The 19,911-nt window shown below is 42.1% G+C and overlaps 1 protein-coding gene across 5 annotated transcripts in view; it reads right to left on the bottom strand.

Annotated features, from left to right (window-relative positions):
* The window catches only part of LOC140187008 (plexin-B2-like), a 254,710-nt gene that overhangs the window by 53,407 nt on the left and 181,392 nt on the right, over positions 1-19,911 (bottom strand). For all 5 annotated transcript variants that reach the window (XM_072241869.1, XM_072241873.1, XM_072241870.1 and 2 more), the window contains 5 exons: positions 14,382-14,463; positions 12,517-12,692; positions 12,017-12,165; positions 8,576-8,681; positions 6,938-7,074 (listed from right to left, as the gene is read on the bottom strand). In XM_072241869.1, coding sequence (XP_072097970.1) covers positions 6,938-7,074; positions 8,576-8,681; positions 12,017-12,165; positions 12,517-12,692; positions 14,382-14,463 — 650 coding nt within the window. The remainder of the gene's footprint in view (positions 1-6,937; positions 7,075-8,575; positions 8,682-12,016; positions 12,166-12,516; positions 12,693-14,381; positions 14,464-19,911) is intronic.

Genomic DNA, 19,911 nt, shown 5'->3' with positions numbered 1-19,911 from the left:
ATCTCCATCTGCGTGCGACGGCATTCCTGAGTCTCCACCAGGACTTGCTGACAGTAGCGAAAACCAAGAAGCAGCTACTGACACAACGAAGGAAACCCTGAACATCACCAGAGATGGAGGACCTTCACTGCTGCCTTAAACGCTAGTGGCATAAGAGCTAGCAAGTCATAAATGCTCTAAGTGCACAAAAATCCAACAGAATGACCTAGAAATTCCTAAGTGTTAATTGTCTTACGTCTCAACAGCAACAAAAGATGCATGACAGTCTCTCATTTTAGTATGGTGGCTATCTGAACTCATCCACAACACCATTGGCCCTACCCTACAACACACCCCATCTCATTTCTCTTACTGTTGTACATTGGTTGTCAGTTATGCAGCATCTCCACTCTAAAGTTCTCAGCCCGGATTTCATATCCTCCTGTGGTCACAGACCTTGGTAGTTTTACTAACTTCTCCACAACTCCAAGGTAGTTCTACTCATCTACTTGTGGTCTGCAAGTTTTTATGCTTGAGCAAACTTTAGCTCTCCTTAAACCATTTGCCTCCTTATCTCTTCTGAGGTACTGGTTAAATCTAACTCTAACTCCCACTTAGTGTTTATTGTTCCATTTTACTTGCAACATTGTGGGATGTTAAGGTTCTGATTAATTGCAAATTGTTGGTTGCCAGAACAAAAGTGCATGTGGCAAACCAAAGGGGGGAATTGTAAACACTGATGACCTTCAAAGCACCACCATGAAAACAAGTAAAATAGCAGCCTGAAGTTTGCAGTGGTACAGGTGGTAGGATAACTGCACTCCATCACAGTGAAATTGATGGCACTTCTGGCATTCCCATGTGTGGGTTGGTTGAAGTTGAAATCATAAAGTTGTGGCCAATGATTCACCAGTCCTCCCCTACTCACAACATTTTCAGCATTCTCCAAAGGAATCACAGCAAACTGACTGAATTGATAGAATATCGTGGATTGACAAACAGCTCAGCACACAACAATCACTGTACAATTTTCCTGGAATACCAAGCCATGATGAGTGCTCTGCAAACTCCCTGGGTTCAGAGTCAGTGTCGTACAGCAGAGAAATGGGCCCGAAGTCCCATCACACCAATGCTGACTTATTTACCCATCTACTCTCAAACCAACCGCCTTCAATACGTCTGTATCCTTACCTGGTTAAGGACCTGTCAGAACAGCTCCTAAACATAGTGACTGCATCTCACTCCACCATCTCTTCTGACAGCACATTCCAGATATTAACACTCTTGGTACAAAAAATATCCCCTTAATCACTCCTATCTATGACTCGTCATCTTTTAGAAAGGCTACCTTTCAGTCTCCTTTGCTCTATAGCAAACAAATCAAGCCTCTCCGATCCCTCCCCATAACTAAGGTCCTTCAATCCAGGGAAATCTCCTCCACGTTCTTTCCAAAGCAATTACATTCTTCCTTTAATGTGGTGACCAGAACTCCACACAAAATTCCCAAGTGTAGTCTGACTCGTGCTTTGTAAAATTGCAACATCATGTTCCAACTGTTATTTTCCATGCCCTGACTTACAAAGGCAGGCAAACTTCCTTCATCATCCTAACAATCTGCACTGTCACTTTTAGGGAACTAGCAACTTGAATTCCAAGGTTCCTCTATTCATCAACATTTTATGAAGCTAATTTTATGGATTTGGATTGTGGTCTCCTGACAAACATTTCAAAACATAATGCATTTTTAAGTGAATTATTTATTAGAAAATCTATTTAAATGCATTCCTTTTTTTCTAGTTTTCCTATCAAAGTGATTTATCTCAAATTTCCTACCTAAGAATTATCTGCAGCTTAATATGAAAAAGACTAAGGAGCTGGTGGTAGACCTGAGGAGAGCTAAGGTACCGGTGACCCCTGTCTCCATCCAGGGGGTCAGTGTGGACATGGTGGAGGATTACAAATACCTGGGGATACGAATTGACAATAAACTGGACTGGTCAAAGAACACTGAAGCTGTCTACAAGAAGGGTCAGAGCCGTCTCTATTTCCTGAGGAGACTGAGGTCCTTTAACATCCGCCGGACGATGCTGAGGATGTTCTATGAGTCTGTGGTGGCCAGTGCTATCATGTTTGCTGTTGTGTGCTGGGGCAGCAGGCTGAGGGTAGCAGACACCAACAGAATCAACAAACTCATTCATAAGGCCGGTGATGTTGTGGGGATGGAACTGGACTCTCTCACAGTGGTGTCTGAAAAGAGGATGCTGTCTAAGTTGCATGCCATCTTGGTCAATGTCTCCCATCCACTACATAATGTACTGGGTGGGCACAGGAGTACATTCAGCCAGAGACTCATTCCACCGAGATGCAGCACAGAGCGTCATAGGAAGTCATTCCTGCCTGTGGCCATCAAACTTTACAACTCCTCCCTTGGAGGGTCAGACACCCTGAGCTGGTAGGCTGGTCCTGGACTTATTTCATAATTTACTGGCATAATTTACATATTACTATTTAACTATTTATGGTTCTATTACTATTTATTATTTATGGTGCAACTGTAATGAAAACCAATTTCCTCCGGGATCAATAAAGTACGACTATGGCTATGACTACTATAATATGTTTTTGTTACCTTTTTGCTCACTCACTAACCCACTGAAGCTGATGCACTCTCTTGCCGATTACGCTCTCCACACGTTCACTTTCCTGTTTAATTTTTAAGCTCCTCTTTGATTTTCTAAATGTTTCCTTATTCTTTATCCTCATGATATCCCGCTCAGTACACCAATCTTTTTCTCTATTCCTTTCAACAACCGTTGCCTCTCAATGCTGATAAACTCATTCTTAAAACAGAATATATATCAATAAATGGTTCTGAGCAATACATTTCAATGATTCCCACTGCATTTCTACATTGGTTTATCAACATTGTTCATCATTGTATTTTCCCAACTCTTATTCTTCCCGTCAAAAATCTTGCTTCTTTTGCAGCTATTAAACCCCATATTCCTCATTTTATCCCCACTTACCATCTTCAAGTGCATTAGATTCAGATGTATTTGACAGTTTATGACCACTGACTGGGTATTACCTTACTTTTACTGTTCTGGTTCATTCCCCATTACTGGATCCAGTTTCAAATCTCCTTTCATCAGGTTTCTAAGATGGTAGGTTAGAAACAAATCCCACAGGGACCCAATTCCCCAGTCTCCTGATCATCTGGCCAATTAATTCTGGAGTCAGTTTTAAATTCACCCATGATTATTATTTTTAAGGTATCCATTTTCCTATTTTATGTATGTTTCACTTAACAAAATTTAAACTTAAACATTTCCAATATCTTAATTCATTTCAATGAAAACAATACATATACGAACACAACAAATTACTTTTGTGGTGGGAATGTTTTTTTATGACATAAACTGTCAAACTGCACAAAGGAATGAGATGCTTTGCAGTTTTGGATACACGATAAACTTCTGGCAGACCACTAGGAGAGTCTCCTCCTCCTCCTTCAATACTGTCTCCAGGTCACTTGTATTTAACTAAAGGGCACACAGCTTTCTGGCTTAATGTCGCACCTTCCATTGTGCAGCAAGCACCATAACACTGAAGCAACACAATGGTCACAGAATCCCTGATTTGTAACTTGCATCCCAGAATCTTCTGATTCAAGAATAATGGCCAGCACCAGAGCATGGAAACTGCCTATCCTTTTAAATATTCTATGTTTTTTTTTTGCTTTCAGACACTCCTTAAGGAGCACATGTTAAATCTGGTAAATAACACCAAGCAGCCAATCTTATTCTTTCACAAAACTCTTCCTTCCCTTGTTATGCTCTTTCTGAACACTGATTCTATATGTATAACCTCGCCCAACACTTTGCAACGTTACAAATGGATGCACAAGTGTACCTGAGAATGGAGAGAATGATTCTCTGCTTCCTTGCTTTTGGAATTCAGTGTGCCTGACTCATTTTTAAACTGAGAAACTGATAGAGAACTACTTTCGACACAAGCAACAAGGGTGTATTTGTACTAACCCAGCAGGGGACATGAGCTTCACTGGCTTCTTGGAAAATATATGTGAAGTTTTAACATTAGGAGTGTCATTACTTTAATGGATACTCAGTGCTGGATTTGCTAAAAGTGACCCGAGTAGGGGTATAAATACAGCAATTCGCACAACTCATCTGAAGAAGTGGAAAAATAAGGAACAAAGTGGTTCATTTCACATGTTATACTTACAGGAAGGGTTGTGTGGATTTTCAGGTAAATACGGGATTAACTCCCCCAAGAGGACCACAACCTATTTGTAGGGTTTGGAGGCTTGCGTGCCTCAATGATCCGGACAGCTATGTTGGCTGGAGTCCGGGCTTTATGCTTTGGCTCTTAGTAGGATCACCCATTCCAAACAGGTCAAAGGGTAGAGGGCAGACTAAGAGTGGTCCTCCAGTCCTCCAGGTTCAGGGGTTCAGCTCAGAGCTAACAACCCTGACTGGTCAAACAAAGTTGTTGCGGAAACAGCAATGAAGACTCCTACACCTGAGTGCAACGGTATTCCCGAGTCAACACCCGGCACTTGCATGACAGACAGGAGCAGACATCCCACCTCTCCCAGAAGTTCCGGGAGTCTCCTGCATATTAATAGTGGCTCCCTGATGCCCGCAAATTTTATATACAATATCCCGGAAATCAAATTTTTTTGGAGCAAGTGAGCGAGAGAGCGCGAGAGAGAAAGAGTGTGAGAGAGAGCGCGAGAGCAACCATGAGAGAGAGAGCACGCGCAAGCGAGAGCACGTCATGGCAGAGTGTTCCAAAAAAAGAAAATATAAAATGTACGTCACCCCAGACTACACTGAAGTGTACTCCTGCCTAATAGGGGTCAAAAATAATGACAGTGTTGCTCGCTGCACTGTTTGCAACAGTGACTTTTCTATTGCCTGTGGTGGGTTAAGACTGTAACATAGAAACATAGAAAATAGGTGCAGGAGTAGGCCATTCGGCCCTTCGAGCCTGCACCACTATTCAGTTAGATCATGGCTGATCATCCAACTCAGAACCCTGTACCTGCCTTCTCTCCATACCCCCGATCCCTTTAGCCACAAGGGCCATATCTAACTCCCTCTTAAATATAGCCAATGAACTGGCCTCAACTGCTTCCTGTGGCAGAGAATTCCACAGATTCACCACTCTCTGAAGAAGTTTTTCCTCATCTCGGTCCTAAAAGGCTTCCCCTTTATCCTTAAACTGTGACCCCTCGTTCTGGACTTCCCCAACATCGGGAACAATCTTCCTGCATCTAGCCTGTCCAATCCCTTTAGAATTTTATATGTTTCAATAAGATCCCCTCTCAATCTTCTAAATTCCAGAGAGTATAAGCCTAGTCGATCCGGTCTTTCATCATATGAAAGTCCTGTCGTCCCAGGAATCAATCTGGTGAACCTTCTTTGTACTCCCTCTATTGCAAGAATGTCTTTCCTCAGACTAGGGGACCAAAACTGCACACTATACTCCAGGTGTGGTCTCACCAAGGCTTTGTACAACTGCAGTAGTACCTCCCTGCTCCTGTACTCGAACCTTCTTGCTACGAATGCCAGCATACCCATTCGCCTTTTTCACCGCCTGCTGTACCTGCATGCACACTTTCAATGACTGGTGTACAATGACACCCAGGTCTCGTTGCACCTCCCCTTTTCCTAATCAGCCACCATTCAGATAATAATCTGTTTTCCTGTTCTTGCCACCAAAGTGGATAACCTCATATTTATCCACATTAAATTGCATCTGCCATGAATTTGCCCACTCACCTAACCTATCCAAGTCACCCTGCATCCACTTAGCATCCTCCTCACAGCTAACACTGCCACCCAGCTTCGTGTCATCCGCAAACTTGGAGATGCTACATTTAATTCCCTCGTCTAAGTCACTTTATATATTGTAAACAACTGGGGTCCCAGCACTGAGCCTTGCGGTACCCCACTAGTCACTGCCCACCATTCTGAAAAGATCCCGTTTATTCCCACTCTTTGCCTCCTGTCTGCCAACTAATTAAAGTTTGCACATTAATCTCCTGTGTGGGACCTTGTCAAAAGCCTTTTGAAAACCCAAATATACCACATCCACTGGTTCTCCCCTATCCACTCTACTAGTTACATCCTCAAACAATTCTATGAGATTCGTCAGACATGATTTTCCTTTCACAAATCCATGCTGACTTTGTCCGATGATTTCACCGCTTTCCAAATGTGCTGTTATCACCTCTTTGATAACTGACTCTAGCAGTTTCCCCACCACATGTAAAAGCCATGTTGAGGTGAGTTTAACAGGTATCATTCATTCATTAGCATAGCTAACGTTATTTAAACTAGCTGGCCAGCTGCTAAGGAGCTACTCTATTGCAGACATCCCACCTCTCCCGGAAGTTCCGGGAGTCTCCCGCAAATTGATGGTGCTACCTCCCTGAAATGAGTTTTTGCAGGGTGGGATGTCTGCAGGAGTGAAAACTGAGAGGAAGCTACTGAGAAGATAAAGGAAGCCCTGAACACCACCAGGGATGGAGGATCTTCATTGCTGCCCTAACTGCCAGCGTCATAACAGGCAAAACACACACACTGGATTAAATAAGGAAACAACACGATTGAATTGCTTGCCAGTGCACTGGAGTCTGGTGTTTGCATAGGAACAGCCAAGTGAATGAAGTATCGGTGAAACATTATGTCTGCGAGGTTGCTCAGCAGGACTTCCAATACTGACGTTAAAAAGTGAAAAGGCCAAAATATATATATACAGAAAATAAAATGGGAAAACACAGCTGATTTGACACACAACGAAACATGGTTCCCCGTGAGAACTTAGACTTACATCACAGTATCAAATACAGTGCAAACCAATGACACAACTATCACCATGTTTTGTTTTACTGTCCCTCCCCAACATCCACGGCTTTCCCCCCACTTACAGAGTACACGGAACTTTGCCCAGAAACACTTTGACATCCTCCTGCTTTCCAGTGGCTAACTGCTTTCCCGTGATTGTTAGACTCATTCCTCCAGCACATATCCCTCTTGTCGGAGATATTCCAGTAGGCTCAGGGTCCTGAACAATTACCAACATTAAAGGTTAACCGTAGAAGCATTCTGAGTTTCTGCATTTTATCAGTCAATTTTCCGCATGCATTTACTAAGCCATCACAATTACTTTTTCTCTTTCTGGATGTCATTTCTTCCCATATTACATTTTATAAAGCAAATATAACATAACATAGTATAGCAATTATAACATAATATAACATAAACCAATTTATTATTGTCACACGTACTGAGATGCAGTGAAAAACTTGTCTAACATACTGTCTGGACAGATCACTTCATCACATCAATACATTGATATAGTTTGAGGAAAAACAACACATCCACATCTCCAACACCACTACTTTATCATTTCCTGTCACTTGCCTTATATACAGACACTCCTGTGCCTAGCATCACTTTATGGGCATACTATCTATCTATACAAGCTGTCTTGTGTATTTATATTTATTGTGTTTTTTGAATTATTATGTTCCTTATCTTATTGTGTTTCTTTTGTGCTGCATTGGATCAGGAGTAAGAATTATTTTGTTCTCCTTTTACACATAAAATTAAACAATCTTGAATCTTAAACGGAAATCAGAATAAAGTGTTACAGTGCCGGTAGACAATTAAGGTGCAAGGCCACAACGAGGTAGACTGTGAGATTGTCAAGAATCTAGTTTATCATACAAGAAAAATGTTCAATAGTCATATGGCAGCGGGATAGAAGTTGTCCCTAAGCTTGACGGGACGCGCTTCCAGGCTCTTGCATCTTCTGCCTGACGGGAAGGAGTTAAAGGAGGAGAAGATGTCCTGGGTGGCTGGGATCTATAATCATGCTGACTGCTTTACCAAAGGGGAGAGTCTGTGGAAGGGATGTGGAGGAGTCTGGTTTCGCCTGATGTGTTGAATGGTGTTCACAACTCTCTGCAGCTTCCTGCAGTCATGTGCAGAGCAGTCGCCACACCAAGCTGTAATGTATGCTTTTTAATGATGCAGCAATAAAAGTTGGTGAGGTCAAAGGGGTATACCTAAATTCTTCAGCCTCCTGTTAAAAGGTGAGGCATTGGTGTTCGATCTTGGCCGGGACATTCAGTGATTGAATCAGCACAGGCTGTTGGTGGTAGTAGACACTCTTAGGAACTTGAGGTCTCTCGACCTCAGTACTGTTGATGAAATCAGGAGCATGTACCCCACGCCCCTCCTGAAGTCACCGAGCAGCAATTCTTGTTTTGATGACATTGAGGGAAAGGTTATTGTCGTGAAATCATGCCAGGAGGCTGCCTCATCTCCTTCCTGAACTTCAACTCACTACTTGAAATACAGCCCACTATGGTGGCGCCATCTGCAAACTTGTGGATGGAGCTTGAGCCGAATCTGACTGCACAGTCGTGTCTACATAATGTACAGAGCGGGGGCTAATTGTTATTGTTGAGCTATTGGATAAAACTTTTACTTTTTATTTTAAATTAATGTAGAGGAGACAAATTTATGAAGGTAAAATTCTGTAGGCAGCGAATACTCACAGTGTAATTGAACTTACTGGCAGATATACCAGTTTTGTTATTTCCTGTCACAATCTGTACGAAATTACTTTGTGGTACCTTAACTTCACCTAATTTACAAACAACCCTGTAAATATAAATAGAAGAGCATGTTAAAAATCACATATTTCTATTAGAATATGATGTATTTTAGTTTGACTAAGGCATTCAGAAAACTAAACAAAAACTTTGTTCTCAAAAGCAAGCAGTTCTTCACATCCTGTGACAGCAAACAATTCACACACTCCTAAATCAGACACGTGGACATGTTTCATTTCCCTCATACTCACACGTAAACGCACTCAGTCCTATCACTAATAAGGACAATATCTGAGAGATAGCCAGGCAGGGAGGGCAATCCAGGCAGCATCTACGAAAAAGGGTAAACAGTTGACGTTTCAGGCTGGGATTCTTCATCAGGTCTGATTACGGGTCTTTGCCTGAAACATTGACTGTACTCTTTTCCGTAGATACTGCCTGGCCTGCTGAGCTCCTCCTGTGTTGCTTTGGATTTTCCACATCTACAGATTTTCTTGTGTTAGGTAATCCTCTCAATCTTCCCATTCAATGTGCCTGAACAAGCTGTTTGAAATTACATTTGACACCATTGAGAAAACTATGATCATCACAACTGTAATTCCAGTGCATATAGATCAAACCCTGACATCAGTGTAGTTGAACTATGAAAAAACAGGAGTAAAGATTTGGGTTTTGATCAGGGCACTGTTCCTTGGGCTACCACTGATATTAACCTGGTTACAGTCTGGACTGTGTTATTAGATAAAGAGGTGAGGCGTTTCAGTGGTTAAAGGGTCATGTCTTACTCCTGTTTTCTGTCCTCTTCAGTGTTCTTCTAGATCCAGCAGCCTTTCCATCAGCTCCCATTATAAAGTACTACTCGAAGTGGGGTGACTGATCTGCAGGTTCCTGGGAATTGTTGGCAAGTCTATAGCTAGGGCAGCTGGCTTGGCAAACACCCCAGATGAGGCAAAAGAGGGGCTGCTGAGATGCCAAGTGCCCAGAATTGTAAGCCCATCTCATGGGCTGTGCCTGGTTCATATGCTGTTCACCAGCAACACGACTGTAAAAGCACACAGAATGGGAAAATTATGCTGCAGATCCTGGCAACAGCTCCACGTTTCCCATTCCCACGGGGACAGAAAGAGCAGCCAAACAGCCAATAGCAGCTACAAAAAAGAAATACCCTTCGCCAAGTTTCACATGAGACTGAAAGAAAAAACAAAACTCCTAAAGACATTTGGGAAAGCAAGGAACAATATTCACCCCTGAGAAAACAGATAATGGCATTGTAAAAGATAATAAAAAAAACAGTGAACACTGATAATAACTGTGTTAGCTTTTGGCCCCAGAGGAAGAGGTAAACATTCCAGACTAATCAAAGAAACTAATATTGAATCTGACACTGATAACAAATAGATATTCCACAAAGCCAACATGAAAGGAGAGAGTACAGCATTGTATGGGACTTTCAGCCCATGTATTGTGCTGGCCCATGTAAACCTACTTCATGATCAATCTAACCCTTCCCTCCTACACAGACCATAATCCTCCATTTTCTCTTATATCCATGAGCCTGAGAGAATCTTAAATGTCCCTATTGTATCACCCTCTACCACCATCCCTGGCAGTGATTCTAGGCTGTGTACACCTCTGATATTATCCCTAAACTTTCCTACACTCACCTTAAAAGGATGTCCATTCTGTCTATGCCTCTCATGATCTTGTGCACCTCTATCAAGTTTCCCCTCATCCTCCTTGGCTCCAAGGAGAAAAGCCTCAGCTCACTCAACCTTTCTTCTGCTGCAGATCATCAACTCGGTGAAAGACGCTCTTTGGTCGGCCCGAAACTTGATGATCTACCAGCACATGGAGATGTCCGTGGGAGAATGCTGCCGACTGGCACATTCTCCGCTGCAGGAGTACGTGCTGAGGGACGCACTGAAACTCGGTGCAGCCACCACAAGGGCCCGGTGGGGAAGGACCACAGTATAGGTTTCTTCACTTGCGGGAGTGGGAGGGGTCGGGTGGCGGGGAGTATACCCCTCAACAACGATGAGGTAAAGTGAACAACTGGAGTATCACGTGGATGGCCATAAGTATGGATATGTACAGACCATAATGGAAACGTATGTAAGGGATGGAAAGTTATTGAATGGTTTACTGTATATAATTTTATTTCTGAATAAAGTATATTTTGAAATAAAAAAACATTCTTCCTCAGACAGCCCTAGCTCACTCAAATGTTCTTCATAAATGCTGTGGAAAATAGTCAAACCCATACTAAATACTTTTGTTGAACCTCAGTTGGAGGAGCAACAAGCAAGAATAGTAGCTTTTTTGACTGAACCAGACACGTTGATTTCAGAGGTTGGAGCCAATAACCTGCAGAGCAACAACGCCACAGCCCTTGGAGAACCATGACAAGTTAGGTGCACGTCAGGGAGGACTATCTATTGATTTAAATAACTCAAGGACTTTGTGTCAAAGTAAGGCATGTAAATACCATGTTGTTATTTGGATGCTTCTGGTAACATCAAGAATACGTCCAGCAGATACTGAGAGAATATCAATGTTCAGCCAAACCTTTTTTTTAAACAAATCAGATGACATGACCAATCTTTCCTGCCATTTTGTTTTGTTTCTTTCTTCATTATGATATTGAGCCGATAAGTTTTCATCGCCTTATCACCCAAGCAGACTATTGCTCTCTGCGCAGTGCGCAGTGGGCAATGGGGCAAGGCTAGGCCTCAAAGCCGCAGGTTGCCTAGCGGGTGTCAGGGGCCGGTCGACAGATAGTATCAGTGGACTGGAGGGTCTGGATTACACACACGCACTCACTGACTCACTCAGCGGTGATTTTTTTTTACTGATATTCTATATGGGTTTGTAGACTTGTACGTGCGAGGACTGTGCACTGAGTCACGGGGATGCGTCAGGATTCTTATTACGTGACAGCGATCTTGTATTTACTGTATGTGACTGTTGATGGTGTGTCTCTGCACATTGACCCCATAGTAAACTTGTCTCCATTAGCTGCATTCATGAGAATTCATAGATGATTAAGTGACATTTAAACTTGCATTGATTTAAGGCAGGCAGGCTTTCTTGACCATTAACAGACTGATAACTTAAATATATTTATCCACATCTACTGCACCACAATTTAAAATTAGGTCAAAACTTTGCAACCGTGGAAAATCTATATCCAATCTAAAATAAGCAATATGCTCATGACATAGCTTTGTTAAAGCATCGTTAAGAATAGGGTGTTGGAGGTAATTTTCATAAGTATAAATGGGTCATCAAACCTTACGAGATTGAATAAATAAATCATAGTATTCACACATTATTTTGATGCTGTATTTAACTACCACTCACTCTTCACAATAAGTTTCAGTGTACCTGACAGATGTGGAGTACTTCTCCTTATCTTGAATGCAAACAGTGTTTCCAACTTTGATCTCTTTGATATCATCAGCTGTTTTTCCAAGGTTTGAGCCTTTAATGGTCAGAAGAATTCCCCCTTGGAGTGGTCCAGTAGCTGGGTCCAACTGGAGAACGAAAGGATTTAATCATGGTTAACTTTGTGAATGCAATTATGTCTTTGTTTGTTCTGACAGTTCTGCATATACTGTACAATTTGATAATTAACAAAAAATAGAGGCCCAGATATTTAATTAAAACACACTCGTACCACTCGGTGTTATATATGCGAAAACAATTTTAATGAAGTTGCCTCTTCATTGTGTGTTGCCTTTTTGAGAACAGTTTACCTACTAAAAATGTCTAATTGCTTAGACAAAATATACATTTTGATTCAGACTTTTAAAAAAAATGAATTATCAACTATTACATCTTAAAATAGTTTCTATGCAAAAAATATATTAAACAATGTTACTTACATGTAAAATAGTTGGGGCCGGACAGAAATTTGCATTTTTAATAGGAACTTTACAAAGCTCTTTATATACACACTTTTTTGTATCTGTATTGTTGCACCAAACACAATTATATTTTCGCTCTGCACTGAGGCATAGATTGCAGTCAGTGTTGCTGTATTCACAATTGTGGAGAGTCACTGAAAATTAAAATAATTGATTTTATATTACAAATCATAAGGTGTTTTCCCTACCTATGATAATTGGAATGGAATAATAATTCCAGTTAGCCCCACAACCTCTATAAATGTTTACTGATTGTAACACAAGTCAAGTTGTACACAAACCACGACTTTGTGTAAGGCTGTTTCCTGCCCCATAGCTGACTTAAGGAACCATCATTTGGGCAAGAGCAAAGAATTGATAGATCTTGAAACTGAAGCACTGGAGAGCCCAATATTATTTCTGGTCAGTATCAGCGCATGCTTAATTCCTTGAGAAACTTGGAACAGGAGAAGGGACAGGAGTCAATTTCTCATTTTTAACTCAAACAACACTTTCAAGAAATGTTTCTGTGGTTCCAAACCTGTTACAAGCATGCTACACCTGGAACAGTTTGATGCCTTAACCGAATGAGCAAATCTGTGCTGACTCAGCTAAATTCTGATCCCAGTTTGGTTACTATGGCAGAGCTTTCCCAAAATGTGATTACAGAATCCTACAGCTAGGTAATCACCTTCCCTCTCTGGTCTGAGGCCAGGCATATGGAAGCAGTTAACTTCAAAACAACAAAAGAAGCACAGGCACAGCTCTTAATCAGACAGGTAACAATCTTACCTCCTTTCCAAGCTGCCCGACAGAAAACCAAAGAGCAACAAACTACACTTGTCCATTATTTCACTGACTAGTTTGAATATCTAATTAGAAACCAAAAGCAGTGAAATACATTATTTCCATCCTGGATCGTGCTGATTAAAGGAACTCTTCAGACATTCATTACAAATATATTCTGATATGTTAATTTTATAATTATCCAGCCAGCCCTATTTGTAATCTTGAACTATCTAAACCACAAAGGAACATGCTGCACCCAGTATTCATCAGCCAGTATTCATCAGCAACATAAACTGATTTCCTTCAAGTTCAGCTATTAGCTGCTCAGGTGGTAGCATTACTGGAAGTAGGTTTCTTCTTGAAGAGAGTGGATCTACTGAAATATGTGGAATCATTTTTTCACAAGATCACAAGATCACAAGACAAAGGAGCAGAAGTAGGCCATTTGGCCCATCGAGTCTGCTCCGCAGCTCCCCCTTGAGCTAAACTATTCACTCATCTAGTTCCAATTTCTAGCTTTTTCCCCATATCCCTTGATACCCTGACTAATTAGATACCTGTCAATCTCCTCCTTAAACACCCTCAATGATTGGGCCTCCACAGCCATATGTGGCAACGAATTCCACAAATCCACGACCCTCTGGCTAAAAAAATTTCTCTTCATCTCTGTTTTAACTGGGTACCCTCTAATTCTAAGACTACGGCCTCTTGTCCTGGACTCACCCACCAAGGGAAACAACCTTTCGACATCTACTCTGTCCAACCCTTTCAACATTCGAAACGTTTCTATGAGATCCCCTCTCATTCTTCTATAATGAATACAATCCAAGAGCCGACAGACGCTCCTCATATGTTAGCCCCTGCATTCCAGGAATCATCCTCATTTTTATATATTACAACCACTTGCAAAAGTGGAGGAGGCAAGAAGGATTTTCAGGAACATACTACGTTATTAGAGATAATACCAATTTTAATACTGTCCTTTCAAATTGCCGCACATTCTTGAATTTAGTTTTCCAATTTCTGAGACTTTCCTTAAAATATCTCTCACTTACCTTCCAATCTACTGTCAATAGCCTTCCCGTCTACTTGCACGGAGAAATGAAGGGTAAGCGTATCATTTTTATCGTAGTGAAGCTATATTGGGAAAAAAGTTGAACAATTAACACTTCCAGGAAGGAGGTTAGTAAAATTTCAACAAGTTATTTCATGGCATCCTTTCAGTTGCAGGAGAAAGGACTTTCCCCCATTTACCCTTTGCTCGCAGTGAGGGGGAGGGGATATGGCTTGTGAACACAGGGAAAATAGGAGGTGGAGAAGCACAGACATAAACGCACTCTACATTGCGGCTCGATACTAGTAAAACAATAGAGTAATCCTGTCTGATAATCACATGTGCAGACGGCAAATTCAACCAGAAAATTGGGAAGGTAGCAGGAATACAGAAGTCTACACGTTCAAGAAAAATACATTTGTGCGGGATTTTAAAGGATCCAGGATTTCCCAAATATTCCTGGCGTTTGGATGTCATTCAATGTTCAAACCAGAGTGCCTGTGAGCCGGACTCCTGCTGTGAGTCACCTCAGAACCTGATCTAAGCTGTGCACTGCTGAGAGGTGGTCAGTCATTCAAATCAACCATTGTGCAAGCACTACACACTTGAAAAACAAAGATCAAACTTAATCAACTCTGCAATTATTGGCCATGAAATAACTCACTGCTGCTAAACAGTATATCTAGTTTCTTTAAAATAAAATCTCTCACAACAATCAGTGAACTGCATGTCCCAGGATCAAGATAGATAATTGTTTAATAGCAATACAATGTGGGCAGATTTCCAAACCAAGACAACTAATGCAGCTCATTCTCTCGTGTAACCAGGCAGATATTCACGGTTTAATCATTTCTCTCTGCTGCCTGGAAGCGTGTGTGTGTGTGTGTGTGTGTGTGTGTGTGTGTGTGTGTGTGTGTGTGTGTGTGTGTGTGTGTGTGTGTGTGTGTGTGTGTGTGTGTGTTGTTGTTGTTCTTGTTGTTGTTGTTGTTGTTGTGGTGGTGGTGGTGGTGGTGGTGGTGTTGGTGGTGGTGGTGCTAGGATTTAATATGTTACTCCAGAAAAGCTTCAGAGCATCCCTCAAGGGAATAAAATTCATTCATGTGATAAATTGCAATAATAAACAGAGGACTTTTACTAGAGTGCATTAGCTAATCTTAAAAGCAGCACACAAGTAAACAGTACATTTTGGTGTTACACAAGTTATTATTTGGACTATTCTTGGTCTACTGCATGGTAAGGTTCCTCCACTTCATCAAAACTTGTAAGCATCAAAGCTTGAGAAACATTCGCCAAGACACATTCTCATGCCTTGCTTATCTAATGCTTTGACTCAGGACAAGAAGCAAACAGGACGAGCTGAAGCTGTGATAGTCTTGTGCAGCCAGAAGGTGGCCTGTACCTCCCTCCAGCTTGTAAAAAGTGTGGCAAGACAGGCCATCCTGACTTCAGTTCCAGTCGCTCCATTATAGGAATGATGTGAAAACTTCAGAGAGGATGCAGAAGAGATTTACAGGAGACTGTCTGGATTAGAGGAAAGATTGAGCAAGCTCGGACTTTTCCCTTTGGAGCAAAAGAGGATGAGAGGTTCCATGATAGAGGTATAGAAGATGATAAGAGACAAAGATAGGGTGGACAAACAGTGCCTTTTCTCCCCCAGGAATATAAAGGCTAGTACAAGAAAGCATACTATTAAGGTCGTTGAAGGCAAGAATAGGGCGATATCAGAGTTATGACTTTTCTTTACTATACAGAGAGTGGTGAGTGCATGGGACACACTGCCAGAGGTGGTGATAGAGGCAGATTCATTGAGGACATTTTAGAGACTCTTAGACACGTAGGATGAAGAAAAACAGAGGGCAGCCTAGGATAGAAGGGTTAGATAGATTTTGGAGTAGGTTACAAGGACAGCACAGCATCATGGGCTGAAGGGCTTGCACTGTTCTTTGTTGTTCTATATACTAGAGAGCTTTCTGAACCAGTACATAGATTGTCCTACTAAAAGGAGGGTAAGTACTAGACCGAGCCTTAGAGAATGATGTCAGACTAGACGTTGAAAAACCTGTGAATTAGTATTTGGGCACTGTAACTTAGTGAGGTATAGAGAGGAACGAAGGGTTGTCCAGAAATTAAAGTGCTGAATTAGGGGAAGGACGATTTCAAACATGAAACAAGAGCCTGGCAGACATGCCCCAAAAGCCGATAGCTGTCAGTAAACCTACATCCAAAGAGCGGGAGTCTCCTAAACATGAAATTATCAGAGTTCTGAACTAATGTACAGGTGTCCCCCGCTTCTTGAACGTTCGCTTTACGAAACCTCACTGTTACGAAAGACCTACATTAGTTCCCTGTTTTCGCTAACAGGCATTTTCACTGTTACGAAAAAAGGCAGCGAGCGAAAAAAGCAGCGCGCGCCCCGAGCAGCTGCTCTCCCCCGGATTTGGAACAGCATTCTAGCCAGCATTGCTTAAACACATGCCTGTGAGCAGCCGTTTGCAAGATGAGTTCTAAGGTATCAGAAAAGCCTAAAAGAACTTGTAAGGGTGTTACACTTAGCGTAAAACTAGATATAATTACGCGTTTCGATCGTGATGAACGAAGTAAGGACAAAGTGAGTTTGGCTTGTGGAAGCTGACAAAGATGATGTTGAAGAGGTTTTGGCTTCCCATGACCAAGAACTGATAGATGAAGAGCTGATGCAATTGGAAGAGGAAAGGATAACAATCGAAACTGAATGCAGTAGCGAACTGAACGTGAAGCAACTGCGTGAGATTTTCGCTGCAATGATAAAGTACGACTTTAATTTTGAAAGGGTACGTCCGTTTAGGGCATATTTGCAAGATGGTTTGAGTCCTTACAAAGAACTGTATGATAGAAAAATGCGGAGGCTAAGCAGTCAAGCAAGCCTTCCACATCAGCCACAGCAGACGACGAACCTCGACCTTCGACATCAAGCGGGTATTCATTGGAGATGAGCTGCCTGCCCTAATGGAAACAGACAACGAAATGACACCCCAGTGTCCCACCACCCCAACCCCCAGGCCGCAGACAGATACTGATTCGCGGAGAATGCTGTGGTAGCCGGGCGGCACCCAGCACATCTTTAAGAAAAAGGCGAAATAAACATGCTAATTAATTAGGTGCCACCCGGCACGTAAATGTCAGCCCAGATCAGAGGCGACGCAATCAGCAATCACCTCTGATCTGGGCCGACAATTACGTGCTGGGCAGCACCTAATTAATTAACATGCTTATTTCAGCTTTTTTCTTAAAGATGTGCTGTGTGCCTCCCGGCTACTGCTGTACCCCTGCATGCTTCGCGGCAATGTATCGCTCAGCGGTCTGGAGGGTGGGGGCCACTGCACCACCCAAACTCCAACGACTCAGTCTAACACACCACCATCAGTGTGCTCAGCAAGCTGTCTTCCTGATTCCCATAAGTGATACTACACCGTACATACATTATTTCTACTTTGTATAAGCTGTGTATTTTTACATGTTATTTGGTATGATTTGACAGCTTTATAGCTTAAAGGTTACTGGAGAGCGCTTGCGCCGTGTTTCTACGGACAGCGCTTGCGTGAGATTTTCGCTACAGCGAACAGTGCAGGCAATGATTGTAGAAAAGTATTTCTACTTTATATAGGCTGTGTATTTATCATATCATTCCTGCTTTTACTATGTTACTGTTATTTTAGGTTTTATGTGTTATCTGGCATGATTTAGTAGGTTATTTTTGGGTCTGCGAACGCTCACAAAATTTTCCCATATAAATAAATGGTAATTGCTTCTTCGCTTTACGACATTCCGGCTTACGAACCCTTTCATAGGAACGCTCTACTTTTGGATGGCGGGGGAAATCTGTATTCCTGAGAGTGCCAACTTACCATAGGGATTGAAATATCAAGTCCTAGTAGCTCTACTGTAATTGTGAAAGGTGGGAAAGGCAAGTCCAGGGAGCCCTAAATATCAAGGATTATAGAGGGTTTGACAAAGAAAAAAAGGTATATATTACCGAAAAAAGGCGAGGCCTTTTCAAAATAAAATGTATAGGGGGCTATTTAAGTAAATTAGGAGGGCAAATAGATGCTGCAGAATATCACTGATGGAAAGATTAAGGAAAATCTCATGATGGTTATAAATCTATTTAAGATATCCGAGTAAGAACAATATGTGTATGGAGTCAGAGGATGTGGATACACATCATTGCACACATTTCTGATTGCTACTGCACTGAAAGGACAGGATTACAAAGCAGAGGAGATTTACCAGAATGTTGCCTCTACTAGACATTTTAGACTTCGTAATGAGAGACTGGATTGGCTGGGTTTCTTTCCCTTTGAGCAGGAAAGGCTGAGGGAGCACTGATAAAGAGACAGGTAGCTCCGCAGGTTTTGAACACCTGGCTTATCAACAGGTGTTGAAGCCTTGAACATCTGTGGAGCAGATGATAGATTTGACGGCTGCTATGGGCATTGTTGTAATGTGAGTGTAATTAAAAGTAAGTTAATACTAATTAGGATCGGGGGGGCGGGGGGTCTACTTCCGTTTTTGTTCTTCCAGTGGCTCTTGGTACATGGTGTCCCCGCCATGCCGTACGGATTGTGAAACCCTCTGTATATATATAACGTTTTGAAGTTCGAGATAAAGTTGTTTCTTTGGCATGAAGTTGTCAAGTGTGCCTTTTTCAAAGTAGAAGTTACCACATACTTTTGGCAACAAGGTGAACTGATTTTGTGAACGTGTCAGCATGTTTTTCAAACGGGAGTTTTCACGTTCAGTATGGCTACGTTTGGAACTATCTGTGAATTCCTGGAAGAAGCCGAGGACTGGCCAGAGTATGAAGAAAGGCTGGGACACTTTTTCTGTGCTAATGGAATTACGGAGGAAGCTAAGGAGCACTCTATTCTCCTGAGTGTGTGTGGGGCAAAGACTTACAAGCTAATAAGGAACTTAGCCGTACCGCGGAAACCGGGGGAAATTCCATTTGACAAACTGGTGAAACTTGTGGGGAACCACTACAATCCAAAACCTTCTGTGATAGTCCAACGGTGCAAGTTTCACAGCCATTTCAGGAAGGCAGGTCAGTCTGTGGCCGAGCTTCGGCAGCTGTTGGAACATTGTGATTTCGGTGCGGTGTTGGAAGACATGCTCCGTGATCGATTCGTATGCAGCATTAATGATGACGGCATACAACGCCACCTGTTAGGGGAAACCCCACAGTTAACTTTCAAGAAAGCCTTAGAGATTGCCCAAGGCATGGAGGTTGCTGCTAATAATGTTAAGGATATCGGGTCGCAGTCGGCGGCAGTGCACCAAGTCAGAAGGGAGACTGGTAAACAGGCAAAGCGGGTGGAATGTTTCCAGTGTGGGGGGACGCACTATGCAAATGATTGCAAATTCAAAGACACTGTCTGCCATGCTTGTAGCAAAAAGGGCCATTTAGCTCAAAAGTGCAGAAGTTCAAAGGGTAAGATTAAGCCTGGACAGGGGAAAGCTCAACAGGCTCAGGCAGCCACACACCATCTAGAAGA

This window comes from Mobula birostris, chromosome 23, assembly GCF_030028105.1.
Source record: "Mobula birostris isolate sMobBir1 chromosome 23, sMobBir1.hap1, whole genome shotgun sequence".
Classification (NCBI taxonomy): domain Eukaryota; kingdom Metazoa; phylum Chordata; class Chondrichthyes; order Myliobatiformes; family Myliobatidae; genus Mobula; species Mobula birostris.
Note: the sequence above shows the minus strand (reverse complement) of the source record. Positions and strands in the feature narration are given on the sequence as shown.